The sequence below is a fragment of the Polypterus senegalus genome, chromosome 9 (assembly GCF_016835505.1).
Source record: "Polypterus senegalus isolate Bchr_013 chromosome 9, ASM1683550v1, whole genome shotgun sequence".
Taxonomy (NCBI): Eukaryota; Metazoa; Chordata; class Cladistia; order Polypteriformes; family Polypteridae; genus Polypterus; species Polypterus senegalus.
The window spans coordinates 169,807,636-169,831,890 of record NC_053162.1 but is presented as its reverse complement, the minus strand read 5'-3'; the positions used below and the strand labels follow the sequence as shown (position 1 = coordinate 169,831,890).

Genomic DNA, 24,255 nt, shown 5'->3' with positions numbered 1-24,255 from the left:
GTTCCATCACAATGTGCAGCTGGGTTGTCTTCACTCAGACACCTCTCCAATAACCACATGGCCCCACTTGTGCTTGTACACCAAGCAGAATGTGGAGAGCAACCATCTAGTCAATTTTCAAGAGAACACAGTTGGCTCAAATGACTAATTGGGCTTCTGACTACATGGTTGTCTCATCTTTGCAGTGGACTTGTTTGAGTCTTCTACACTGCATGCTGCACATGTGACGATACTATTAGAACCTGTGATAAGAATAAGCCATTCCGCCCAACAAGGTTGTCCATCCATCGAGAGTCTCTAAAACATCTTCAAGTATTGGTACTGCAACACTCTCTCCTCACATAATATTGCCCTTTGTGGAGAAGTTCTTCTCACACTGCTTTTCCTTGACAAATCTGAGTCATGCCACTCATGTAACTGGCATCTCTTCCCTTGGGGAACAGATCCCATGTGAGTAGTGAGGAAAAAAAGCCACCTTAGACCATTGAGCCAAAAGAGACGTTTGTCACCTGAAGCCACTAATTGGGCCTTTGACAATCAGGAGGTCTCTTGCTCCATTTCAGCCCCTCTGCATATGCAGTCTCTGATAGAACACGAGCCAGCGGTGACCGATACAGGACAGTAGTAAACAGCATAAAAGTGTTCATAAAAAAATCTCACATTACTGAAGTTTCACATGTCATGTCATGCCGTTGCATGTGCCGAATGAGCAAAAAGCATGTATTTTGCTAATATATTGTTAAATAAATGAAAATAGTCCATAAGCAGGAAACTGTTGTTTGGCCACACTTTTGAAGTGAAGACAGAACTCTTAACCAGTGAATGGTTGGTAAGCAAGTGGGGTATCATTTTAGCCTATGTCTAGGATCAGTGATTATGAAGATGATGTTATTAAATGTCGTGATCATTTGTTAAGTATTTAGCTCTCTATGGACCTCTATCAGAGGGAGACAAATGACTTTAAACATTTAATCTGAAGCGTACATTTTACTATTCAAATATATGACCTCATGAAGTAAATCCTCACATTTTTAATGAACATACAGAATTAGAGTGGCTTATGCTAATTCAGACTTTTCAAATTTCAATTTAAAGTGCATGATAAACATCAGGGTAAGATTCTATATACAGTAGGCCTATATAAGAACCCAAAATCACACAAAAATACACGCCTAGAATTGCGTCCATACTACAGCTGGCACTATGATGGACCATGATGGACCATACTTTGTGTTCAGTACCACTGGAATAGGCCCACCATGGCCCAAAATGGATTTGACAATGTAAACTTAAAAGAGAAAAGGTATGGCTGTGAAAGTAAATTAAGAAAATGGATAGACTTAAGAAGGAAAGAAGAACTTCATTTATTTTTTGGTCATGGCTTACCTAGTTATAAAACAAAATAGAAGAAATACCTGTGTGAAGCCCAGCTTGATCCGCCGTTGCTTAAATGCTTTGGCAAACTGCTCCAACTCCTCTAAGTCACTCGGCTCCTCTGGCTGAGTCGGTATGCCCAAGTGCTTGGGGACTGTCAGGTGAGGAGGCATTTCCAAGTGGCCATCTAACGATGTCCCCGTCAGGCCTGACCGGCCCACAGTCTGAGGAAAGTGAAGCAGATTATTTTCACAGGTGACAGAATAATTTATTAAATACAGCACTCATTTAGAGTAGGCCCAAAGCATCCAGACACAATGTGTTGGAGATTTCATTTTAAATGAATACATTTGTTATTTTTGCCCATCAATTTACAACCAATAACTCATCATCACAAAGTGAAAACATGTGTTCAGAATAGTTTGCAAATTTATTAATAGCCAAAATCTCTCCTTCATATAAAATGGCAAATTTATTAATTGAAAATCAAATGTAAAAGACAGTAAAGTGTGTAAAATGTGGCAGGATCCGCATACTCTTTAAAACCATTATATATGTAAAAAGATGACAAACAATTCTAAGTAAAAGTCATCTGTCCTCAAGGTATAAATATTAAAATAGAAAAAAAACACACACAACAAAATATCAAAACACTGGAGAACAACAAATGCTTTCAAAGTCACTTGGGAAATGACTCCCTTAATGAGAAAATGGCGGTGGAGATCACCTACAAAGTGAATTTAGCACTTACTGTGTTTTTACCAGTTAAAAACTGGAGTGAGTGGGTTGGTAAATTGCAAAGTTAGGTGACAATGGTGCCCCCTAAAGGGATACTCAAGGGGTCCTGACCCTTCGGCCCAGCAATGTGAGGAATGATCAATTCATTTACAGTTCATCTCAGGTCTACAAAAAATTAGCGAGTGACAAGGAATTGTTGTCCAATACAAATAAGACACCATTTGATTAAACTTCTGAACTATTCTTTACTGCTATTTGTTTTCATGAAATGTTTATTCAAACCTAAGTTAACATAATGCAACATTAATTCAATGAACTATCCACATACTTTCTGAACTTTTCTATTAGAGGCTCAGTGAGGCTGGTGTGCATTTCCATGGCATCAGGTCCAAATCAGGCACCAATCAATACTGCTTAGGATGCCAGTCCATTATCAATCTATTGTCCATGTCTACTTTTCCCAATACATGGGGGTAATGAGGGCTGGAAACTACTTTGGTAAAATTTGGTGCAAGGCAAAACCCAGCCCTGCATGGCAAGGCAGTCCAGCATCAAGTCCTGAATGTATTCATTCAGACTCCATGTTCACATATCCCAGGATAGACTCATTCACTCATTACAGCTATTTGTTTGTAACAATGGATCCAAAACAGAAACTATTTGGATGTCGGGGCCGTTTACTATCAATTCATTCATTCTCCATACTTGCTAATTCTAAAATATGCTGGTGTTATGGTGGGAGTCTATTTCAACGATATTGTGTGCAAGGCAGAAACCAACACTGGATAGCAAAGCGGGCTAAGATCAATTCATTCCTTCTGCATGACCACTTATTCCAATATATGCTTGTGGCCAGAGGGTATTCCAGCTCTTCACCTACTTGATGGTATACCAGTTTATTGAAAATTACACTCACGTACACACAAACACACGTTCACCCACCCACCCATCCACACTGGGCCAACATGTAAGAAGAACATCACAAGAAAACCCATGAGAAAGAACACCACAAGAAAATCCATGAATAAAAGGGAAAAATTCACAAAACCCACTCAGAGGGTGATCAGGCTTTGATTTGAAAGCAGATTCTAGAGTGCCAACCACAGCACCATCATTCCTACTCCAGGGTCAATTCCGGTTAGTTGGAGTTATCTTTGGAGCTAAAGGTAAGCACTACCACTCCGAACCAAGAGGTGGCACCAGCATTAAAGCATTTTTCCTCTCTGTCCACAGTCCAGAAGCTTCAGGACCAGAACAGCCATGAATACACTTCTATCTCTACCACAGTCTCCCATCACATTCTGTACAGAACATGTAAAAGGACCACAGCTACTGGAAGTCAGTGTTTACTTTGAGCCAGGAGACCAACATGACCCTCTAGGCACTCTCTACTTACCCTTAGGCAGCACTGCTGTATTTTGCAGCTTTGTGACCCTTTTCATTTGCTTGAATTTTTTGACCTTATTAAATGGGTCTCTCGGTTGACCTCCCAGCACTCTTTTGCTGAGCCCATGTTTTTTTGTTACTATATATCACAAATGCTAAAGACTGCCTGTCTGATGCACCAAAGCTTGTGAACCACTGGGCCTTGAACCTTGATTGTGGTCTTAACCTAGATATTATAACATGATACACGTAACATGGCACAAGAATTGAATGTGGGCAGAAAATTGGACTTCAAGTCCTTCTCATGGCAAGTGACAGCATCCTGGCTGACAGGAACTGAGAATAAACTATGTTGCACAAGCTGACTGATCATTTTAATTGCAAATGCAAATCATACACTCTGAGCAAAACAAAATGTCATATGCGACCAAAGAGATAGAGGTATAGGCTATGGAGCTTTAGGTCCTTTACATGGACACACAAGGCTGACAAAAGAAGAGTAGCCACACGAGCATGTAGTATGTCTGTCATGAAAAGAACCATGGTGGCATCAGATGGTGATGAAGGACATTGCACGGGCTGATTGATCAGTACAACAAAAATGGCAGCAACCTCGGAGGAGTGACTTGCACATCAACCATCCTTCATCGTGGATCAGAGGTCTGAATATTACTATTTATTATATAAATTATTAATTCTGCTCTGAGTTGAGCTTACTGTCATAAGGGAGTATCTGTGATGAAGATAATAATTTAACATAACAGTTTCCTTGTGGGAGGGGAGATGGTTACCTACTTGAGGGCAAGGCTGTGTTGCTTGATGTTCTCCTGTTCTTCTAGCTAGTTTTGCCACTGGCTAGCTCATCTCCAGGTGTTGTTCTATATTGACCAAATATTATGTTAGGTGTGATTATTCCTACAAGCCTAGAGGATCACAGGAAAGGGTTGTAGAAAAGCCAGAGGATTCAACGTGCCTATCCTTTGTAGTTCTGAAGTTGCCAACCGGGTAGAAGATCTGTGGCCCTTGTCCAACTCCTTCTACATCTTTGCATTTCGCCACTCCTACCTAAGATTGCATCAAAAAGAGTTCTGTGAGGCTCAAGGATTATCCCAAGATGATCATGAGAGCCATCACTCTGTCGCTTTGTGCAGTGTAAACAGGAGATGCTGATGGGTTCTTGTGACACCTGTATGATAATCTAAATTAATAGGGGTCTTCCCACTTCCCAAAAGGACCTTCACCTTTCTTTAAGTATCTTGGTGTTTAATTTCTATATTTGGATGAGTATTTGATTTCTGGGTAAAACTTTAGAACAGGTGTTGACTACAGTGCATTTGTAGTGCCACGTGCCACTAACAAACCTCTTTACAGGTAGCTGACTAATAGGTACACATGGATAGCCCCTATTCTCAGTTTGTTCCCATTTTATCTGTTATAACTGACAGGATGAAAAACATATTAATAAGACACTAAAATGGGGCAACCCAGAGCTCAGGCACATTAAAATTAAGGTTGTCTACCAACCAGAAAGCCTGGAATGACCTTCTGGATGTATAGACCTTCACATTTTCCCACGCATGTTGTGTGAGCCCCCTGAAGGTATCAGTATGCATGTGTACACAGCAGCCATGTTTGAAAAGCCTATGCAATAGGTAAACAGCTTGAGGATCTCACACACAGCCACACACATAAAAAGACATTCTGGCAGAGTTCAAACAAGCGAGAGGTTTCTGCATGGCCACCAGTGTGAGAATGAATAATGTGCTGGCTCCTGCCTGCAGCTTTCAGCGAAAGACTAACAGACAGCCACCCAACAAGGGACATCCAACTTGGGGACAAGATGGGAACTGGAGGATGTACTGAACTGCAAGAATAAGAAACAGGACCTCACTTACAAACCAGTGACTAAACTGGGAGACGAAGGACTGGATACTGACTGAAATGGTAGTAAGAGAATTTTTACTGGAGTAGCATTTGTTACGATACTAACAAAATTTTTATGTCAGGTATATTTGATAATTTTGAAGGTTTTGTACATCAAGGATTCTCCAGGTATAATTATTATTACTTTTTTTTTTACAGTTTACTGCCTCTGGACTTAAGCTGATCATTTTGATCATCACGTTTTTGTCCTACCAGTCCACTGTTTCATTTCTTTGTGTTCTCATTACCACGATGCATCACACAGTCGCTAGGGGTATGGTGTCCAGAGGTTGCATGTGCGACTCACTGGTGCCACACTCTAAAAGCCAACTCTACATTGCTTGATAGCATCCGAGATTGTGGATGAATTCTAAAAAGATTTGTGTGCAGTCCTGGTGTGATTTGTTTTGGTTAAAAGACTTGTCAATCCTTTGATTTTAATTCAACATTTTGGAGACAAGAAAAACATACAGCACTTGTGCAACCCAGGACTTAAGCACATGGCGTATTATGAAATACTCCTGAATTAAACCTATTTAGTCTCAAGCAGAGGGCGCTGCAAGGGGGGCCTAAATCAGATCTTCAAAATTCTCAAAGGCATTGATGAAGTAGATCCAGCAGAATTATTTCAGCTTAACGGTGAATCACATAAATGGAAATTAAATGAAAGGAAATTTAGGACTGAAGCCAGGAAGCACTTCTTTACTCAAAGATTTGTGGGAATCTGGAACAAACTACTGGGACATGGAATTAAAGCAGAAACCTTGACAACCTTTAAGAAGGATCTGGATGAGAAATTGGGATAACTTAGCTATCAACTGAACAACCGGGCCTGATGGACCGAATTGCCTCATCTCGTTTGTCAAATTTGTTATGTCTGATTCTGAGATTTCCCAGTATTGACTTTGACTGGATCTAAGGTTTATCAATCATCTCTTGATCCATTTTTAACCAACACTGCCTCATTTCTGCCACATACTGGTTAGCGATCCCACCTCATCAGAAGCCAAGCCTGGACACAGTTTCCAGATCGGCTAGTGTCTGTGTAGAGTCTGTAAGGTCTTCCGCTCTCCTTGGAGGAGAAGAATTCACTTTGTGAACAGTTCACTTTGGCTTTAAATGTTCACTCTCTTGCTTAGTAATATTTCTACACTACTTTGGGACAGTTGTAGTTTTTGAGGTGCTGGTTTCACTTCCAGCATTAGTTTTTTATTTCAGTTGAGTTTTCTTATACTTTAGATATTATGGCATTATTTTCTGGCACCATTTTGTTTTCAAGGATGCAGCCATTTTGAAGCACAATTACCACAATGTGTCCCTAAAAGGACCCAGAAGTGGGCAACACATGATGTCATCATTGAGATGGTATAAAGTCCTGCACAGCCACTTCTTAATATCTGAGATAAACAATTACTGAGTGCCTGTTAAAGAATCTTTCTGTTTTGCACATACGTTTTCTGGGTTCTATTTTGGGTTTAACGTAAGATTGGTTTGACTTTTGGTGTACAATCTTGAAAAGCTGCGAAGTACGGACTAAGAAAAGCCATCACAGCAGCCAAGAGGCAGTACAAAGAGAAGCTGGAGGGCTTCTATTCTACTGCTAATTCTGGACGTATGTGGCAGGTCCTACAGCACATCACAGACTACAGGACCACCATCAGCACAATCAGCTCCACAGACAGCTCTCAACATTTTCTACACCCGCTTTGAGACATCCAACAACAGCACAGAATGGAGGCACACACACACCTGGACAACATAACCCATAATGGTCTCTTCAGGTCAGGTACACAAAGCACTAAGGAAGATCAACCCCCTTAAGGCAGCTGGACCAGACAACATCCCTAGGCGGGCTCTCTGAGCATGTGCCAACGAGTTGGCTGATGTTCTCTACTCCATCTTCAACCTTTCCCTCAGTCAGCGCATTGTTTCATCCTGCTTTAAGACCACGATCATTGTCCCCCTTGCTAAAAAAAGCCCATCCACCTGCCTGAATGATTACAGGCTGATAGCACTCACTCCAATCATCATGAAGTGTTTTGAGAGAGTGGTGCTGGCCCACATTCAGAGCAGCATACAGGACACTCTGGACCCCCAGCAGTAGACCTACTGGCCCAACAGGTCCACCTCAGATGCCATTGTGGCCACACTACATTATTCCCTCTTCCATCTGGAGAACAAAGACTTCTACATCAGGATGCTCTTTGTTGACTACAGCTCTGCCTTTAACATGGTTATCCTCCATAAACTCACCCATAAACAATCTGCACTTGGCCTGCACCCCAACCTCTGTGACTGGCTCCTAGACCTTCTGACTGGCAGGCCCCAGTCTGTCAGGATTGGTAATAGGACTTCATCCACCATTATCACAAACACAGGCACCCCACAGGGATGTGTCCTCAGCCCCATCCTCTACACCCTGTTCCTTCACGACTGTGTCACCTCCCACAAAGATAACATCATCCTAAAGTTTGCAGATGACACCGCAGTGATTGGACGCATCACTGATGGGGATGAGGCAGCCTACAGGAAGGAGGTGAACAGTCTGGGATCAAGGTGTGAGGACAACAACCTCACCTTCAACACAGACAAGACAAAGGAGATGATAGTGGACATGAGGAAGGAATGGAGACCTCATTGGCCACTGTTCGTCTGAGGGCTTGAAGTGGAGAGGATGAGCAGCATTAAATACCTGGGCGTCTACATCAGTGAAGACCTCACTTGGACACTTAACACCACACAGCTGGTCAAGAGGGCTCAACGGTGGCTGTACTTTCTGATGAGGTTGAGGAAGTTTAGTATGTCGACTAAGATTCTCAGCAACTTTTACAGCTGCATTGTTGAGAGCATCTTGACCTGCTGCATCACCATGTTGTACGGCAACACTACTGCTAAGGACCACAAACGCCTGCAGAGAGAGTGGTAAAGACTGCTGAGAAGATCACCAGGAGCCCACTGCCCTCTCTGCAGAGCATCTACAACTGCAGAGTCTGCAGGAGAACGGCCTCGACTCATCCCCAACACGAACTGTTCACACTTCTGCCCTCAGGCAGGAGGTATAGAAATATGAAATACAGGACTTCCAGGCTAAAGAACTCTTAAATAACAGACTGGAGTTTATAACCATGGTTCACCTCATTCCATCTCCCTCACACAACTGTATTTGACTTGTCCGTCACACACCTACCTGCACATTACACTTTATATTTCTATTCTCTTTTTATATTTTATGCTGCCTCTGTTACTTATTATCTATCTGCTACTTATTTTTTATGTTTATCTTTATACGTTGGTTTTGTCATTTGGTGTGGACAGCAAAGAAAGAATTTCATTGCACAAGGAAACGTGTTTCCTTACCGTGCACATGACGATAAACTTTGAACTTGAACTTGAAACTATTCCATATTTTTTTTTACTATGGTCCCTTTCTTGGCTCTCAACTTTAAAATTGTTCTCTCATCTGCTATGCCCTCTCGAGTTATAGCAATGAGTGCCTATAACTGCACTTTATTCATAGAATCACGGTTATAAAAACTGGGATATCGGTCTCTGAGAAATCAGGTTTTTCCACGTAGATTTCTCACAAAGTAACCTGGTTATGTGGCCATATAAACCCTTAACCGGGTTACAGATAAGGATTTTGCAGTCTGCGCATGTCTGTTGCACTCCGTTAGCTTTGCACTTGCTTCCTGCACCCACGAGCAGAAAATGGTGGAGGCGTCCACAAGATAAATTTCCTGAGGCTAATATTCAAGTGATTGCATTATTCCTTGTCCTAGTTGAAAATCTGTGTCTCAAGATTTCAGAAATTGCTAAATGTAAGTTAGTAAGATGAACTTATTGTGCTATGCTCAGCAGTACAATCTCGGAGAAGTGTTGGAGGTAACATGATAAAAGTAACGTCAGTTACATAGTCCAGTTACTTTTTGATGTAACTAGCAACCTAACTCTGTACTTATTTTTTTTAACTTGTGTTATTATCCCAGCAGCACTGGGTACAAGTCAAGTAGCACACATACGGGAATGTTGCTCCTCTGCAGCATCCCATCAAACAGCCAAGCAGAAGAGTGAGCCGCGCGCAATCCAGTAACATAAACCTACAAGAAAAGCGTCAGTTTAGTGGTCATCCCGCTATTTGCTGCAGATATGTTGAAAAAGCGTGATCAGGTGATGTGGCGGCCAGTGTTCATACCGCAATATCATTGGGGTCTCAGGTCGAGGATGTAATAAGGGGATGGATGCGATTTACTTCGTAGCATATGCAGGACTAATGGTATTTATAAAACACAAGAAAATGACGTTTTGACAGTTTCTGGTCAGTTTCATATATAGGCTTACGATGCTGGGAAGTCAAATGTGCAGCTCTTCATGCAAAAAAATAAAAAGTAAAGCACTGTCTGTAGCACATTGCATTTTGTAATAAGTATCTACTATATATAACATAATGTGTTACTTTTTTTGGTTATGTAATGAGTAATATCACTACTGTAAGTTTTAAAAGTAACCTTTCCTGCACTGCTCAGGAGACACAGGCTCCACGTTCACTTTTGGCCTCATGGTGGCCAATGATGACGTTTAACCCTTTTTTGTCCAGTTTAACGACATTGGAGTGTTTTACCCAACTCCATAAGTGAACTTGTGCATGTAAACGGGGCTTTTTTGGGCAGCAGGTTTCTGCCTTAATCGGGTTACTCACCTGGTCCTGGTTTTGTAAAACACACTGAATGTGTGGGCTTAGCTGATTGGAGACTGAATTGGCCAATTGCGAATGTCACTGTGAATACATTTAAAAGACAGACTTCCTTCATAGCAGCCAATTCTGCCCGCACAGAGTCTGGCCCGTATTGGTTTAAGTAGGTTATGGAAATGAACAGATGGGAAAGGATGCTGGCTTCTAAACTGAGAAGTGGTGTAGAGGCAATCATCTACATTGGTTCAATAGTATGGTAGACAGAACTTAATTGGGCGGGGTGGGACAGAAATTAATGGCCACCCTTAAAACAAGTGTCTGTACTGGGAGGAAAGGAAATGCTAGAAAAACCTTGGGGGGAAAAAGGGGTGAATATGAGAGGTGATAATAGGAATTACTAGCTCAACTGAGAAATTAATGGAAAGAAGCACTGCAAGGAGGGTAAGGAGAATGGCAGCAAACTGGGAGGTGCAGCAATTATATAAACAGAAGAGAAAAAAAATAAATACCAGGATGTGTCATGCGTAAGAAATCACTAAGGGCCGTATCTCGGTCCATTTTACGTCCTTACCTGGTGAAGCTGGATACAAGCACGAGGCCCTGTAATCGAGAAGCACTAGCCTACCCAGCTGAGCTATAAGGGAGCCGGTGGGTTTATGATCTCTACCTGTCACTACATGGGGGTCCTATTAGGCAACAGCAGGCTCTCTCCCACTACTTTCAGCCTAGCGATCCTTCACTACAGAGCCTTACTGGGAAGTGATAAGGCTCTTGCTCATAGCCTGAACTACAATTGGGATCCTACTGGTTTCAAGTATGCTGCTTGCAAGAAGTCACAAAGACACGGCCAATGAATCTTCCCTCTTAAAATCTGAGAAGAAGTTGGCAGCAAGTATGGGGCTCTTACCTGTGCTGTCAGGCCTAATCCAGGTTGGTGTGGGAGCAGCGTTCCTTGTGGCTGGGAGGTAAGTGGCAAGAGATTGGACTGTAGCAAAGCTGAAAGGCAAGAAGAACAAAAAAAAATTATAAGTGGGTGGGAAAAAAGTGGACAGATAAGTAACCAGTTGTTGACATTTTTCCACTTGCCAAAATCAGGGGGCAGTCAGGATTTAGGTCTACTGTATGCAGACCTCATCCTTGCTCAGGACATAGAAATGACAGTTCATCATCAGTTTACTTCTGAAAGAAAGGTCAATCAAAGGAACCTCTCCATACCTTGATGACCTGGTTGAGGTTGTGAAATCAGGAACTGGGAGGCTGATTGCAAGTGAGGGCCAGGAACCAGAACCAATTGGTGAAGAGGCTGAATTTCCTTAAACAGAGACAGAGAGACATGTAAATAAAGAGAGAGAGACAAAACAGTGGCAAATCATTCAGAAGCCCACCTTACATAGGATAGTAAAGAGGAGCAGAGAAATGGCACCACACTCAGCTTACCCCAGGCAGTGAAGGGCTAGGAGACACATGGCAGATCTTGTGGTTGGAAATGGATTGGGGAGAATCACAGATGTCCTCGGTCTTGATCTGAAACATTGGAGAGATTGTAAGGTGAATGACCAGTGTGGCCTCCCCGTACAAGCGGAGCCTTGGAACCGACAGAGAAAGTAAGGCCGGAAAGCTGATATCCAAATTGATTTTCACAAAGAGACACAAAGTCGCTAATCTGCAAATCTTGGTATCATTTCCTCTAAAACAAACCACTAACCACCCCACCCTGCTGGTGCAGCTAAGTCAACACACACCGGCAGCTCTGAAATATTCCTTCAGATTAGGTATCAAAAACTCCAGACTGTGATGAGTGAATCTTTAGAAGGAAAGATGAATCTAAAGTTTTGGCTCCTAGTGAAGATCATGCAAGTCCCTGGTTGAACCCCAGTGTAGTTATTGGCTTGAGAAGAGTTTCATGTTATGGGACGCTCCCACGTGGGCTCACTTTTGCTTTAGGAACTGGATGGAGGTGTTGCCATGCAGTGAAGAACTTTGTGCCAGTCAATGGAACCCAGAGGGGGTATCAGCTTCATTAGCTATTACATTCCAGAGTTATACTTGGCCACACCACAGATATTTTTTTGTAAAGGAGAAGGTAGCAAATGAGTCAACATAAAACCACTCAGTATTGTGGGCGAGATAATTTACATTTTATATGACTATTGATATTGACAATCATAAATAATGCAGATAAAAATAACTATGCCAAGAGGAATGATCCAGTCTGGACAAGACTGGTGAACATTAAATTGTGCTGGGGTTAAGGCTGTGACTAAACCGTATGCCTGCAGCAATGCAGACTTTAAGTACTCCTCAAAGCGCAACACCTGACCTTAAAACCAGTCCGACAGCATGCAGGTGCTCACATTGCCTGCTCCTTTGCACTATGCAAATTCTAACACCCCCAACACTCCGAGCTCCGGAGCCACTTCCTGTTGTGTCCTGGCGCAAATAAAGACAGGGAACAGGAGCGGACACACCCAGAATTCACCCATTCAGCCTCATTGTACACAACTGAAGGATGTGATGAAGCAGCTCTCAACCATATCCAGTCTATTGGAACTACACCTGCAGAGAACAAACACGGTCACGCATTCTGATTTCACTGTCAGTCTCTCACTTCCATGAAGCAGTGCTACAGTAATATGCCATCTTTTATTGCACAACACAAAGATGTGTGAGAAAGTGGCTAACAGAGACCCTAGGGGCCATTCTTCAGCTAGATGAGAAGCCTAGCAATTCTAATGGGCACCATGGGAGCAACCATCTGAGATGACAAGTGCGCACTGACCTATGGGGAGTCTCTGAAAAAAACTGAAATTAGAAACAATTGTTCATCAACAGGAATGGCCAATCATGATAATAATAATCCATAAATATTATTGCTATAGCACCTGTCCTATGATGTGTTTAAACCAGGGGTCTCCATCTCCAGTCCTGGAGAGCTACTGTGGATAGTTAGTTTTCATTCTAACTGTTTTCTTAATTAGTGACCAGTTTTTGCTGCTAATGAACTAATTCCCTTTATTTTAATTGGCTTTTCTTTAGACTCTGGACACTGAATTGATTCTTTTTTCCTTAAACAACACCTAAACATAAATTTGATGTGAAGTGAGCCAACAGATGACTAACTGGGGCCTCAAACTCCAACCAACATCACGTCATTCAATTTCTTAATTTGCTAATTAAACCCGTTATTTACTTCCATATGGCGCACATTCTGCCACGGCAGACATTTCCAAAACTGTTTTGGTTTTCTTTTTTAAGAGCGCTGTCAAAATGTTTTGTGGATCTGAGCAGATCAACATTACTGAGGAATTCACCTTTCTTTATCTTCAATTACTATGTGATGGATGCAGGTTGTTGTTTATGTGTTGGTACATCTTGTATCTTAATATTGTTTGGTGGGCGGCACGGTGGTGCAGTGGTAGCACTGCTGCCTCGCAATAAAGAGACCTGGAGTTCGCTTCCCAGGTCCTCCCTGCGTGGAGTTTGCATGTTCTCCCCGTGTTTCCTCCCACAGTCCAAAGACATGCAGGTTAGGCACATTGGTGATCCTAAATTGTCCCCAGTGTGTGCGTGCCCTGCCTGAGATTTGTTCCTGCCTTGGCTCCAGCGTGACCCTGTGTTAGGATATAGTGGGTTGGATAATCGATGGATATTGTTTGGTTGCTAATTAAGGAAAAAATAAATAATTTTAAGTTGTGGATCAATTGAAATTAATGCAAAGAGTTATATAGCAGCAACATCGGTTCACTAATTAAGGAAAGGGTTAGAATGAAAAGCTGTAACCACCATGGATCTGCTCCTGTGGATTTGGGTCCCCTTGCACAATATGGTACGCCTGTCATTACAAATTTGGGTTTTAGGATAGATGAGAATCTTAGACTGGATGGTCAGATCAGTGCGGTGGTGAAATCTGTTTTTTTTCAGCTAAGACGTTTGGCGAAAATAAAAAACATTCTTTCCAAAGATCAATTTATAACAGTAATCCACGCCTTCATTACAACCCGATTGGATTATTGTAATTCGTTGTATGTTGGTGTTAGCCAGTCCACCCTGTCTCGGCTGCAGCTGGTGCAAAATGCTGCACGCCTTTTAACTGGCACGCGAAAGAATGAGCACATCACACCTATTTTATCCTCACTGCACTGGCTGCCTGTTCAGTTTAGAGTTCATTTTAAGATTCTTTTATTTGTTTTTAAGTCCTTAAATGGTCTTGCTCCGCCCTACCTCGCTGAGCTGCTGCATATGCACTCTCCTTCCCGCTCACTCAGATCAGCTGGTCAGCTGCTTCTGGATGTTCCTGGGACTCAGCGAAAGCTCAGGGGGGATAGGGCTTTTTCCGTTGTGGCTCCAAGGCTCTGGAATTCACTGCCGATCCACATTAGGCAGGCCTCCTCACTGCCCATTTTTAAGTCTGCTCTTAAGACCTATCTTTTTGGTTTGTCGTTTGATCCTGTGTGGGCAGTTGATTTTACTCTGTGTTAACTCTGTTTAGTTGTTTTTACTATGTTTTAATTTGTTTTATTTGATTGTATTTTATCTACTTATTTATTAGTTTGTTTTGTTTAAATTTATTTTAGCCAATGTTCAGCACTTTGGTCAGCGGCTGTTGTAAGTAAAGTGCTTTATAAATAAAGTTGACTTGACTTGACTTGACCATGGCTCTCCAGGACTGGAGTTGGAGACCCTTCTGACTTAAAGTGATGACTTCCCACATTAAAGTTCCACTCTTATTGTATCTAATGCTGCTCGACTCTGTGAACTTCTGAATCAGAAGCCTGTTGTGACCATTCTGATCGATTCATGCAAGGATAAAGACAGAAAGGAAAATCAGAGTGACGGACACTGTAAAAGCAACCCAATGAGAGCAGAGAGATGTAAGCAAGAATCACACAATTAAAAATCAGAGACATGGAAACAACAAGCTAATGGAAAACAAAACAACAAATCTCCACGTCAAACACCTGGTCAGAGCCTGAAACTATTGCTATAAATTCAATTGTTTAGGAACCGAATTTCCTTTACTTGCTCTTTCCATTATGTAAGCAAAATTCAGAACACCTCCTAAAAAACTAGCTTGACCTTATGGGCTAAATGATCATCGTGACATCATACACCACTTTATATGCCCATGACCTTTATAAAATATACTAAAAAGGTAAAAAAAAAAATAACAAGTACAACAACATAAACCACTATGTTTTATTTTTCTTCCACTACTCAAAATGACACAGTGTTTCCACACATCCAATTTCCTCTTGTTGTTCAACTGGTTCTTTCAACAAATGGCGTACACCCATTGAGACTTCACTTTACACATCATACTTAAAATGCAATATGACTTCAATTTAAATTAATCCATGCGGCACTATATAGACTGCCTCAGAGAAGGTGAATGCAATTTTGATCCTGATATTTCAAAGATGGTATTACAATACAAAAATCTGTGCAGGTGAGAGAAAGCTGGTACAATTATAAAGTCAAAAGGCTTGTGCTAATTCAAAAATGTATGGGGTACCTAATGTAAAAATAAAGAAAAGAGTAAATGAAATGAAATACTGTACATAATCAAACAAGACATTGCAACACTCCTAGGAACTGACAGACACGGTCGTTAGATTGGAACATAAAGCAGCTCTTCTTTACAGAGGTGGCAATCCGAGCCTCTGATCACACTGCCCGGTCAGACGGCTTGCCATCCTGAGAAGTGGTCGTATATAACTCTAGTACAGGGATGCCAACTGGATGCCAGTTGTCTTTCCCGTCAGTTCAGCTAGTACCCACTGCAAAGAGGACAGACGTCTTTTACCTAAACTTTAACAGACTTGTTTTTTAAGAATTCATAACCTTTAAATTGATCCTTTTTTGTCCTTTACCAGCAGACAAACCATGATGAAATGAAAAAGCAAGCCAACAGATAATTTGGGGTCTCAAACTGGAAGAGGCCTATTTTGTCTCCATCCAATTTTATCTTTAATGAGAACTCAAGCGTTTCTGTCAATTAAACATCTTCTTTGACTTTTAGTGCCCTTATTGTGTTATCATACATGTCCAATATTGTTGTTTTTCTTCATTTTGGGAACACTACCCAGATGTTTTATGGACTGGCAGATTCAGGTTTCTCAGCTTTCGTCAGATCACCCATGTGCACACCTGCAAAGCAACCTGGGAATTGTAGTCCTGTTGGACAGCCCTTTGGCGTTTCCCGAGTGCCACCAGAGGGAGCTGCCTATAGAAGGCATTTTTGGGGGGGTTGGGGGGGCTTCTGCCTTCATTCAATGCTGTGGTACTGGAAGTGCTCCCTGGTCCAGGATTACGGTAGCCATCAAACCTCACTCTGGGAATTCAGAGCACGAAGACAATGCTTGGAAGAAGAAAGGAAGCAAGGATGGAAGAGATAAAGGAATTGTGCATTGTATTGTATTGCGTATGAAGGTACTTTGATAAAGTAAAAATAAGTTTATTTGAATTCAGGATTGCTGTGGTGAAATTGTGTCTGGGGTTTGATTGTCTGCAATGCCCCCTACAGGCCATATGCTTCATTTCTGATTAGTCTGCTCCTCACTTCCTTCACAGATTTCAGATGTTAACTTTGACTTTTAAGTTACTTACCGGCCTTGAGAAATCCAAGCCATTTCGTTCATTGTCTGGGAAAAGAAATAAAAATTTTAAAAAAATTAGCCAGCTACCTGATCTCTCCAATACTACACATTTGAACACACATTGCAGTGTAGCTCCAGGCTGGCTTTTAAATATTCATTGCTTATTTTGGGACAATAAAAAGTACAGAAAAAATGTTTTGCAAAGCAACCCACTCAATACTTTTATCTACCGGTCTACAACGGCTGTACTGCATACACAATTTTCTCTTTGCAGTATTGTAATACTGTATTTTTCCCAGTTAAAATGTAGTACTAGGGTGTTGTACCGTGTTAGCCATTATGAATGTGGAGAAAAGCCAAGCAAAATGACACCTTTTATTGGCTAACTAAAAAAAATACAATATGCAAGCTTTCGAGGCAACTCAGGCCCCTTCTTCTTGACATCTTGCCTGAAGAAGGGGCCTGAGTTGCCTCGAAAGCTTGCATATTGTAATTTTTTCAGTTAGCCAATAAAAGGTGTCATTTTGTCTGGCTTTTTTCCAGTTAAAATCAAATTCATATATCTAAAGGACCTGTGGTTACTGTGAATTCAGAAAGTATTGAGACCCCTTCACCTTCTGCACACTTTGTTTTTTCCATTTTTGTTCATCAGTCTACACTTAATAACGCATAATAACAAAGAGAAGATATGTCTTCACAAAGGTTTGCAGATTTATTAAACATCACAGACTGGAATCTCTCATGCTCTAAATATCCAATATACCCATTACTGTCAAACCCCAAATTGTGCTCAGCTCCATCCTGTTCGCTTAAATTGTCCTTGAGACGTGTCTAGAACTTGAGTGGAGTCCACCTGAGGTAAACTGAACTGATTGGACATCATTTAAAAATACACACGTGTCCACAATTCACACTGCACATCAAGACAAAAACCAAGTCATAAAGTTCAAGGTGTCCATGATCAGACTGTGAGAAGTTATATTTCAGGCCAAGGGGATCAAACCATTTCTAAAGCTCTGAGTGTTCCCAGGAGCACTGTGTAACAGAAGATGTTTGAAACCACCAGGACTCATCCTACTGTAGATTTAGCAGTTGGCTCTCCACCTAAACTAAATAACCGGGCAAGAAGGGTCTTGGTCAGGAAGGTGATCAACAACACAATGGTCATTGTACAAGAGCTTCAGATGTCCTCTGCAAAGATAGGAGAACCTGTCAGAAGGGTAGGCAGCACAGCAGCACTCTGTCAACCAGGTGTTTATGGTAAAGTGGCAAGACAGAAGTAGAGTAAAAGGCATTTGACATGTTGAAGGACTCAAGCTGTGGAGAAGGATTCTCTGGTTTGATGAGAGAAAAAGGGAACTCTTTAGTCCGATCTCCAAGCACTATGTCTAGTGAAGACCAGGCACTGCTTATCACCTGCCTAATACCATCCCTAGGAAGAAGCCTGGTGGTGGCACCTTCATACTATGGAACTAAAGGAACAGGGAGACAGGTCAGAACTGAGGCAAACACAGAGATGTCTTGAAGAGCACCTGCTGCTGAATGCACACCATCTCAGACTGGGACAATAACCATGACTCAAAGCTTATGGCCAGGATACCTCTGGCGTGGCTTCAGGACATGTCTCTGAGTGTCCTTGAGTAGCTCATCCAACATGCAGACGTACATCCCAGTGAACATCGGTGGGGAGACCTAAAGATGGTAGTTTACCATCCTATTCAATTTAAATGGAGTTTGACAGAATCTGCCAGGAAGAATGGGAAAAACTGCTCAAATCCAGGTGTGCAAAGCTTGTAGAGACTTCCTTAAGAAGACTTGCTCTGAAAATTGCTACTTTTACAAAGTACCTGAATGAAGGAGGGGTTTCAGTTTGATTTTTAATAACTTTGCTAACCTTTCTGAGAATGATGTTTTCACTTTGTCATTATGGGCTATTAAGAGCAGACTGATGGGCATTAAATTGCCCATTTAAAATGAAATCTGCAACACACAAAAGTGGGAAGAAAATTATGGAGCCTGTGTACTTTTTGAATCCACTGAAAAAAACTGGTGGATCATAAGAAACACATTCAATATCGGGGCTTCAGTAATCAAAAAAAAAATAAGACTAAGAAAATGTTAGCTTGTGGATATTGACTCTTTCTGGAAGAAGTTTTACAGCATTTATTCAAAAGATTTGTATTCATTAGATCCATCAATGCCTCTCAGTTAGGAGACCCAGGTTCGCGTCCCTGTGTAGAGTTTGCATGTTCTCCCCGTGTCTGCGTGGCTTTCCTCCCACAGTCCAAAGACATGCATGTTAGGTGCATTGGCGATCCTAAATTGTCCCTAGTGTGTGTGTGTGTGTGTGCTACAGTGGGCTGGCACCCTGTCCAGAGTGTGTCTCCTGCCTTGCACCCTGTGTTGGCTGGGATTGGCTCCAGCAGACCGCCGTGACCCTGTAGTTAGGATATAGCGGGTTGGATAATGGATAGATGGATAGTTCTATACAATTCTGAGCTTCTCTAAGTGCATTTAGTTTGAGTAGATTACATTGGGGGAAAAAAACAACACAAAACACTGTTATATAATTTCACACTTTAAAGAGCTGTTTGAACAGCCTTAAGGAGAGGAAAGACATTGTCACGCAGAGGCGTCCGAGGACCTCCTTGCATAATGCTAGAAGCCCAGCTGCCCAGAAGGAGATGTCTTTTCAAGCTGAACAGACCGCTCCTGTGTAGGACCCTATATAGAGCCCGTTGTATGTTCTTTTTTTTGCCCTGACAGGGCTGCATATTAAAGGCAGAAAGGCAGTTATTTGCATTGGACTGTTATATTGAACAGGATGACCCAGTTGGTGTCCCAACTATTCTCAGTTGCTGCAACCTGTCATTCCTGCACCGGGCCACAACATCCATCAGCGACTTGTCCTCCCAGTACCTATAAGGCAAGCACAGTTTCTTACCTTCCTTTATTTCTGTGGCACTGTTTCTGCTGATTTTTCAAAGTAAACCGTTTCTTTAATAGACTTGGTGCAAAGTCCCGTGTAATATAATAACAACAATATATTCCTTGCATAACCAAAAATCACACAAGGAATGCCTCAATTGGTATTAACAGGCCCTCTCTAAGAAGTCAAGAAAAAAAAGCTCCCTAAAAACCTTGTAGGACAAAAATGACAGAAATTTTGGAAAAGGCAATTGAAAGAGAGAACCCATTTCCAGGTAGGTCGGCCATGCAATGGGTGTCAACATAATGTTGTAAATACAAAACACAAAACAGAACACAAGTAATCTTCTGCACAGAGCTGACGGCCAATGGCCACCTGAGAAATACAATACAACAATACAAAGAACTTTGTTCTCGTACAGCACTCCTCACCAAGTGCATACACAAAGCTAAATGCAAGGATAGAATACACCACTCACGAAATATAGAGCCATCACATACAGTATGAGGATACAGATGTATTTAAAATGCACGGAAAAACAGAATAAAAAGTAATGAACATAAAATGAAAACAACAATATTTGCCCATCAGATAATTGCAGAACTACAGTCAGATTGTAGAAAAGGAGTCAGACAAGCCAAACACACTCAGAGTCGTGGAGACCTCGGCCAACAAGCCGTCTCTCTCCTATTGGTCGTTTTACAGTTGAGTCACTGCTGGGATGGCCAATCAGATTAAAAGGGCCCTTCCACCCAACGATTCCAGTGCTCCTTTATCTGAGATGACTTTATATTTGTTTACCAGTTTTTGGACTTTGTTATGCCCTATAATATCCAAGGGCTGTTATTTTCTGAACAATTTGATTTCCTAGACTTTATTTGCAAAAAGATGACGTATTAGTGATAAATATGTAAATCAAACAAAGCTTAATAGTAGGTGCATGTCACTGATCACACGGGCATGACGGGCACCGAATGAGTGGCACCTGTTTATGTCTACTTTTGATTTTAGTTTGCTTGACAGTTATAATTATTACAATAAAATAAACACACTGAGGGATGAATGATGGCACAGACGTTAATGCTGCTGTTTGCTAGATTCAAATGATGTGTGTGAGGACATGCTGCACATTCTACTTATGTCTGCATGGGTTTGACTTCTGCGGTTTTCTTCCCACATCCTTAAAACGTACAGCATTGAGTAGATTTGCAGATCTACATGGTCCCTGGTTGGAACGTCAGTGTGCCTGTGAGGTGGCCCAGAAATGGACTGGTGTCCTCCATGTGCAGAGTCTGCCTCACTCTATTGTGAACTGGATTAAGAAAGTTCAAAAATGAATGAATAAATTCAAGAAAACACGCTCCCGGCGATTAAAGACTACAGTATGCATCTTCACATGCTTCTTAATATACGGTGCAGTTGGAAAATATTTAAACCCCCTCACTTTTTTTCCACATTTTTCCACATGGCACCTGTATGCTAAAATCATTTAAATTAATTTGTTCCACTCATCAAACTCTCAGTAACCCAGAATGGCAAAATGAAAAGAGGATTTTAAGAAGTTTTGCAAATTTAATAAAAATAAAAACTGAAATCTCATACTGACACAAAAATTCAGACCCTTTTCTATGACACTTGGCTCAGATGCATTCCATTCTGTTGATCATCATAGAGATGTCTGAGCCCACCTGTGGTCAATTCAGATGACTGGCCTGGATTAGGAAAGACAGACACTTGTCTACAGAGGATTGAGCAAAAACTCAAAGTTGAAGGAACTGCCTACAGAACTGAGAGACAGGATTGTCTCGACACACAGATCTGGAGAAGAATAAAAAAAAAAAAAAGTCTTCAGCATTGAAGGTTCCCAAGAGCTCAGTGGCCTTCATAATGTTTATATGAAATAGGTTTGGAACAACTGACCAAACCAGGGCCTTGGTAAGAGTAGTGACCAAGAACCTGATGGTCACTAAGGCTGAGCTCTAGAGAGCTATCTGTGTGGAGACAGGAGAAACTTCCAAAAAGACAACCACCACTGCAATGCTCCACCAATCTGGGCTTTATGGCAGAGTGGCCAGACAGCTCTTGAGTTTGTAAAAAGGCACCTAATGGACTCACAGGCTAAGAGAAACATGATTCTCTGGTCTGATGAAACCAAGATTGAACCATCTGGCTTCAACTTTAAGCATCACATCTGGAGGAAACCAGGCACTGCTCATCACCCGTGAAATACCATTCCAACAGTGAAGCATGGTGGTGGCCACATCATACTGTGGGGTTGATTTTTCAGTGACAAGGACTTGGGAGACTAGTCAGGGTCCATGAGAAAGCTGCATGGAGCAAAGCACAGGGTTATTTCAAATGAAAAGCTGCCCCAGAGCACCCTGGACATCAGTCTGGGCTGAAGGTTCACCTTAAACCGGACAAAGCAAAGACAACACAGGATTGGCTTAGGGTCAGCTCAATGAATGCCCTCAAGTTGCCCAGTCAGAGCCCAATCAAACATCTCTGAAGATGCCTGGAAATAGCTGTCCACCGAAGGTCACTCTCCATCCACACTGACAAGAATTTGAGGGGTATGTAGCAAAGAATGGCAGAAAATCCACAAATCCAGGGTTGAGAAGCTTGCTGGTGTCAAACCAAAGAAGACTCCAGACTGGAATCACTGCCAAAGGGGCTTCAAATAAGAGCAGAGAAAGGGGTCTGAGTACTTATAATTGGGATATTTCAGTTTTTAATTTTGAACAAAATAGCAAAAAATGGTAAAAATCCCATTTTTACTTTGTTATTCTGTGGTATTGAGTATTAATTGATGTGGTGCGAAAAATGAACAGTTTGGGATAAGGCTGCAACATAACAAAATGTGTGAAAACAACTAAGGGGTCTAAATGCTTTCTGAATGCGTGCTACAAGCCAAACCAGAATTAAAACATTTCAAAATTGAGATCTCTTGTCTTAATATTAAATAATGGTGTGCAGTTGCCAGTTTGTAAGTTAGGGATGGCTTTTGTAAAGGTGGGGAGCTTTCAAATGTAGGGGGCATAAAAAAATCCGATTAACAACCCGTCTGGTAAATGTCTACAATGGGCCTTATTTTTAAAACTTTAAGTGTCACAAAGAAAAAAAAAAAAAGCAACAACGGGAAAACATGCCTTTGTTGGGATAGATTAAGCTCCTCGCATCATCCTAATTTGAAATGCAAATTTCGACCCCTGTCTCTTGCTCGCTCGCCCCAGGTCTGCTGTCCTACATTATGAAAATCTACCTTTCAGGGCTTCACTTCCAGTATGGAAATGATCTGCTCATGCAAATAGGCTGGGGCTGGTTTCCAAGGAAACGCTCTTCTGCGGCCCCCGAGACGCTGCTCTTCAACTGGGACCTTTCTGCAGGACAGGTGTCAGGTGGAGCCGACGGCGGAGTTGGAGGCTCGTGGAGCGAACTAAACAAACCGCTTACCCTGGTACACGGTACCTGGCGGTCTCAATTATCCTGCTTCGCAAGGCCATCAGGAAGGCTTCGAAACATCTGGATTAAAGAATTCGCAAACTAACATGCATAGGAACTTCTCAAGCTGATTGGAATGCTCAAGAGCGTCCATGCATGTACCATCTGCAGCCTTTAGACCTAATTCGTGGGTCGTTGGGGCTATGAGATGAGTTGACGCGAAAAGTTCGAATTTCATCAGGCTCCTCAAATAATCACATTCGCTAGGCAGCGCTTTACGGGATTTGATCGTCCTGAAAAAGGAGGAAACCCCAAAAAAGACGGCGCGTTGCACTTTTGGACCGCCGTTGACGCGTTTCCTGGAATAACAACACACGCATGCGCTCGCATTGACGGACTTTGGTTCAGACTGACTCTAATCTATGCTGTTCATCTCCGTTCGCATTTTTGATTTATAAATTTCGTTGAATAAATTTTTATGTAAATAAATTATCCGTCAATAAATAAACAAATAAGCCAATCCAAACAACAGGTTAGCTAAATAAAGTAACAATGCATAAACGAACATTTGCCGGCACTGCACCCCGAACCTAGTCAAACCAAATCCGCACCCCCAAAAATCACCCGAGTCGGTCCTTACTAAACCTGTGCAAGGCAGGATTAAGACCTTTAGAGGCTCTAAGCATTTAAAAGATTTTGCTGCCCCCATACATATGAGCTGTACTCATCCTCAGTGGACGAATGAATGGGACAGCCGTCATGACCAAGACAAGAACGATCATGTGAACCTCGGTGGACCGTGTGGCAGTTACCGGATTCTAATTTGTTGTATTCCCAATATTAATATATAACACTAACCTCTATTATTACCATTCATATTATTATTATTATTTGTATTTATATATAATTTTTGTAATTTAATGTGGGAGCCCCTTTTTGTGGAACCTAGTTCAGCTGCTCCATTTGCAGTTTTCCACCATGTGGTCCATGGAAAATCCGGCAATGGAAAATTTCTGTTTTGTACCCTTTCCCTTAATGCCCTAAGTGCGTATTTTGCTTAATGATTAATCCTACTCTGTATGATAATTAAAAATAATTTAAAATGTAAAGGAAAGGCTAACTCACCTTACTCATTGAAGTGTCCTTGATCTATGTAATTTTAATAGAAGCTGACATAA

The 24,255-nt window shown here is 41.7% G+C and overlaps 1 protein-coding gene across 2 annotated transcripts in view; it reads right to left on the bottom strand.

Moving 5' to 3' along the window:
* Positions 1–24,255, bottom strand: part of pou2f3 (POU class 2 homeobox 3) — a 55,469-nt gene that overhangs the window by 12,416 nt on the left and 18,798 nt on the right. For both annotated transcript variants that reach the window (XM_039764210.1, XM_039764211.1), the window contains exons 3-7: positions 16,718–16,752; positions 11,549–11,635; positions 11,327–11,423; positions 11,019–11,107; positions 1,416–1,598 (exon numbers count right to left, since the gene is read on the bottom strand). In XM_039764210.1, coding sequence (XP_039620144.1) covers positions 1,416–1,598; positions 11,019–11,107; positions 11,327–11,423; positions 11,549–11,635; positions 16,718–16,752 — 491 coding nt within the window. The remainder of the gene's footprint in view (positions 1–1,415; positions 1,599–11,018; positions 11,108–11,326; positions 11,424–11,548; positions 11,636–16,717; positions 16,753–24,255) is intronic.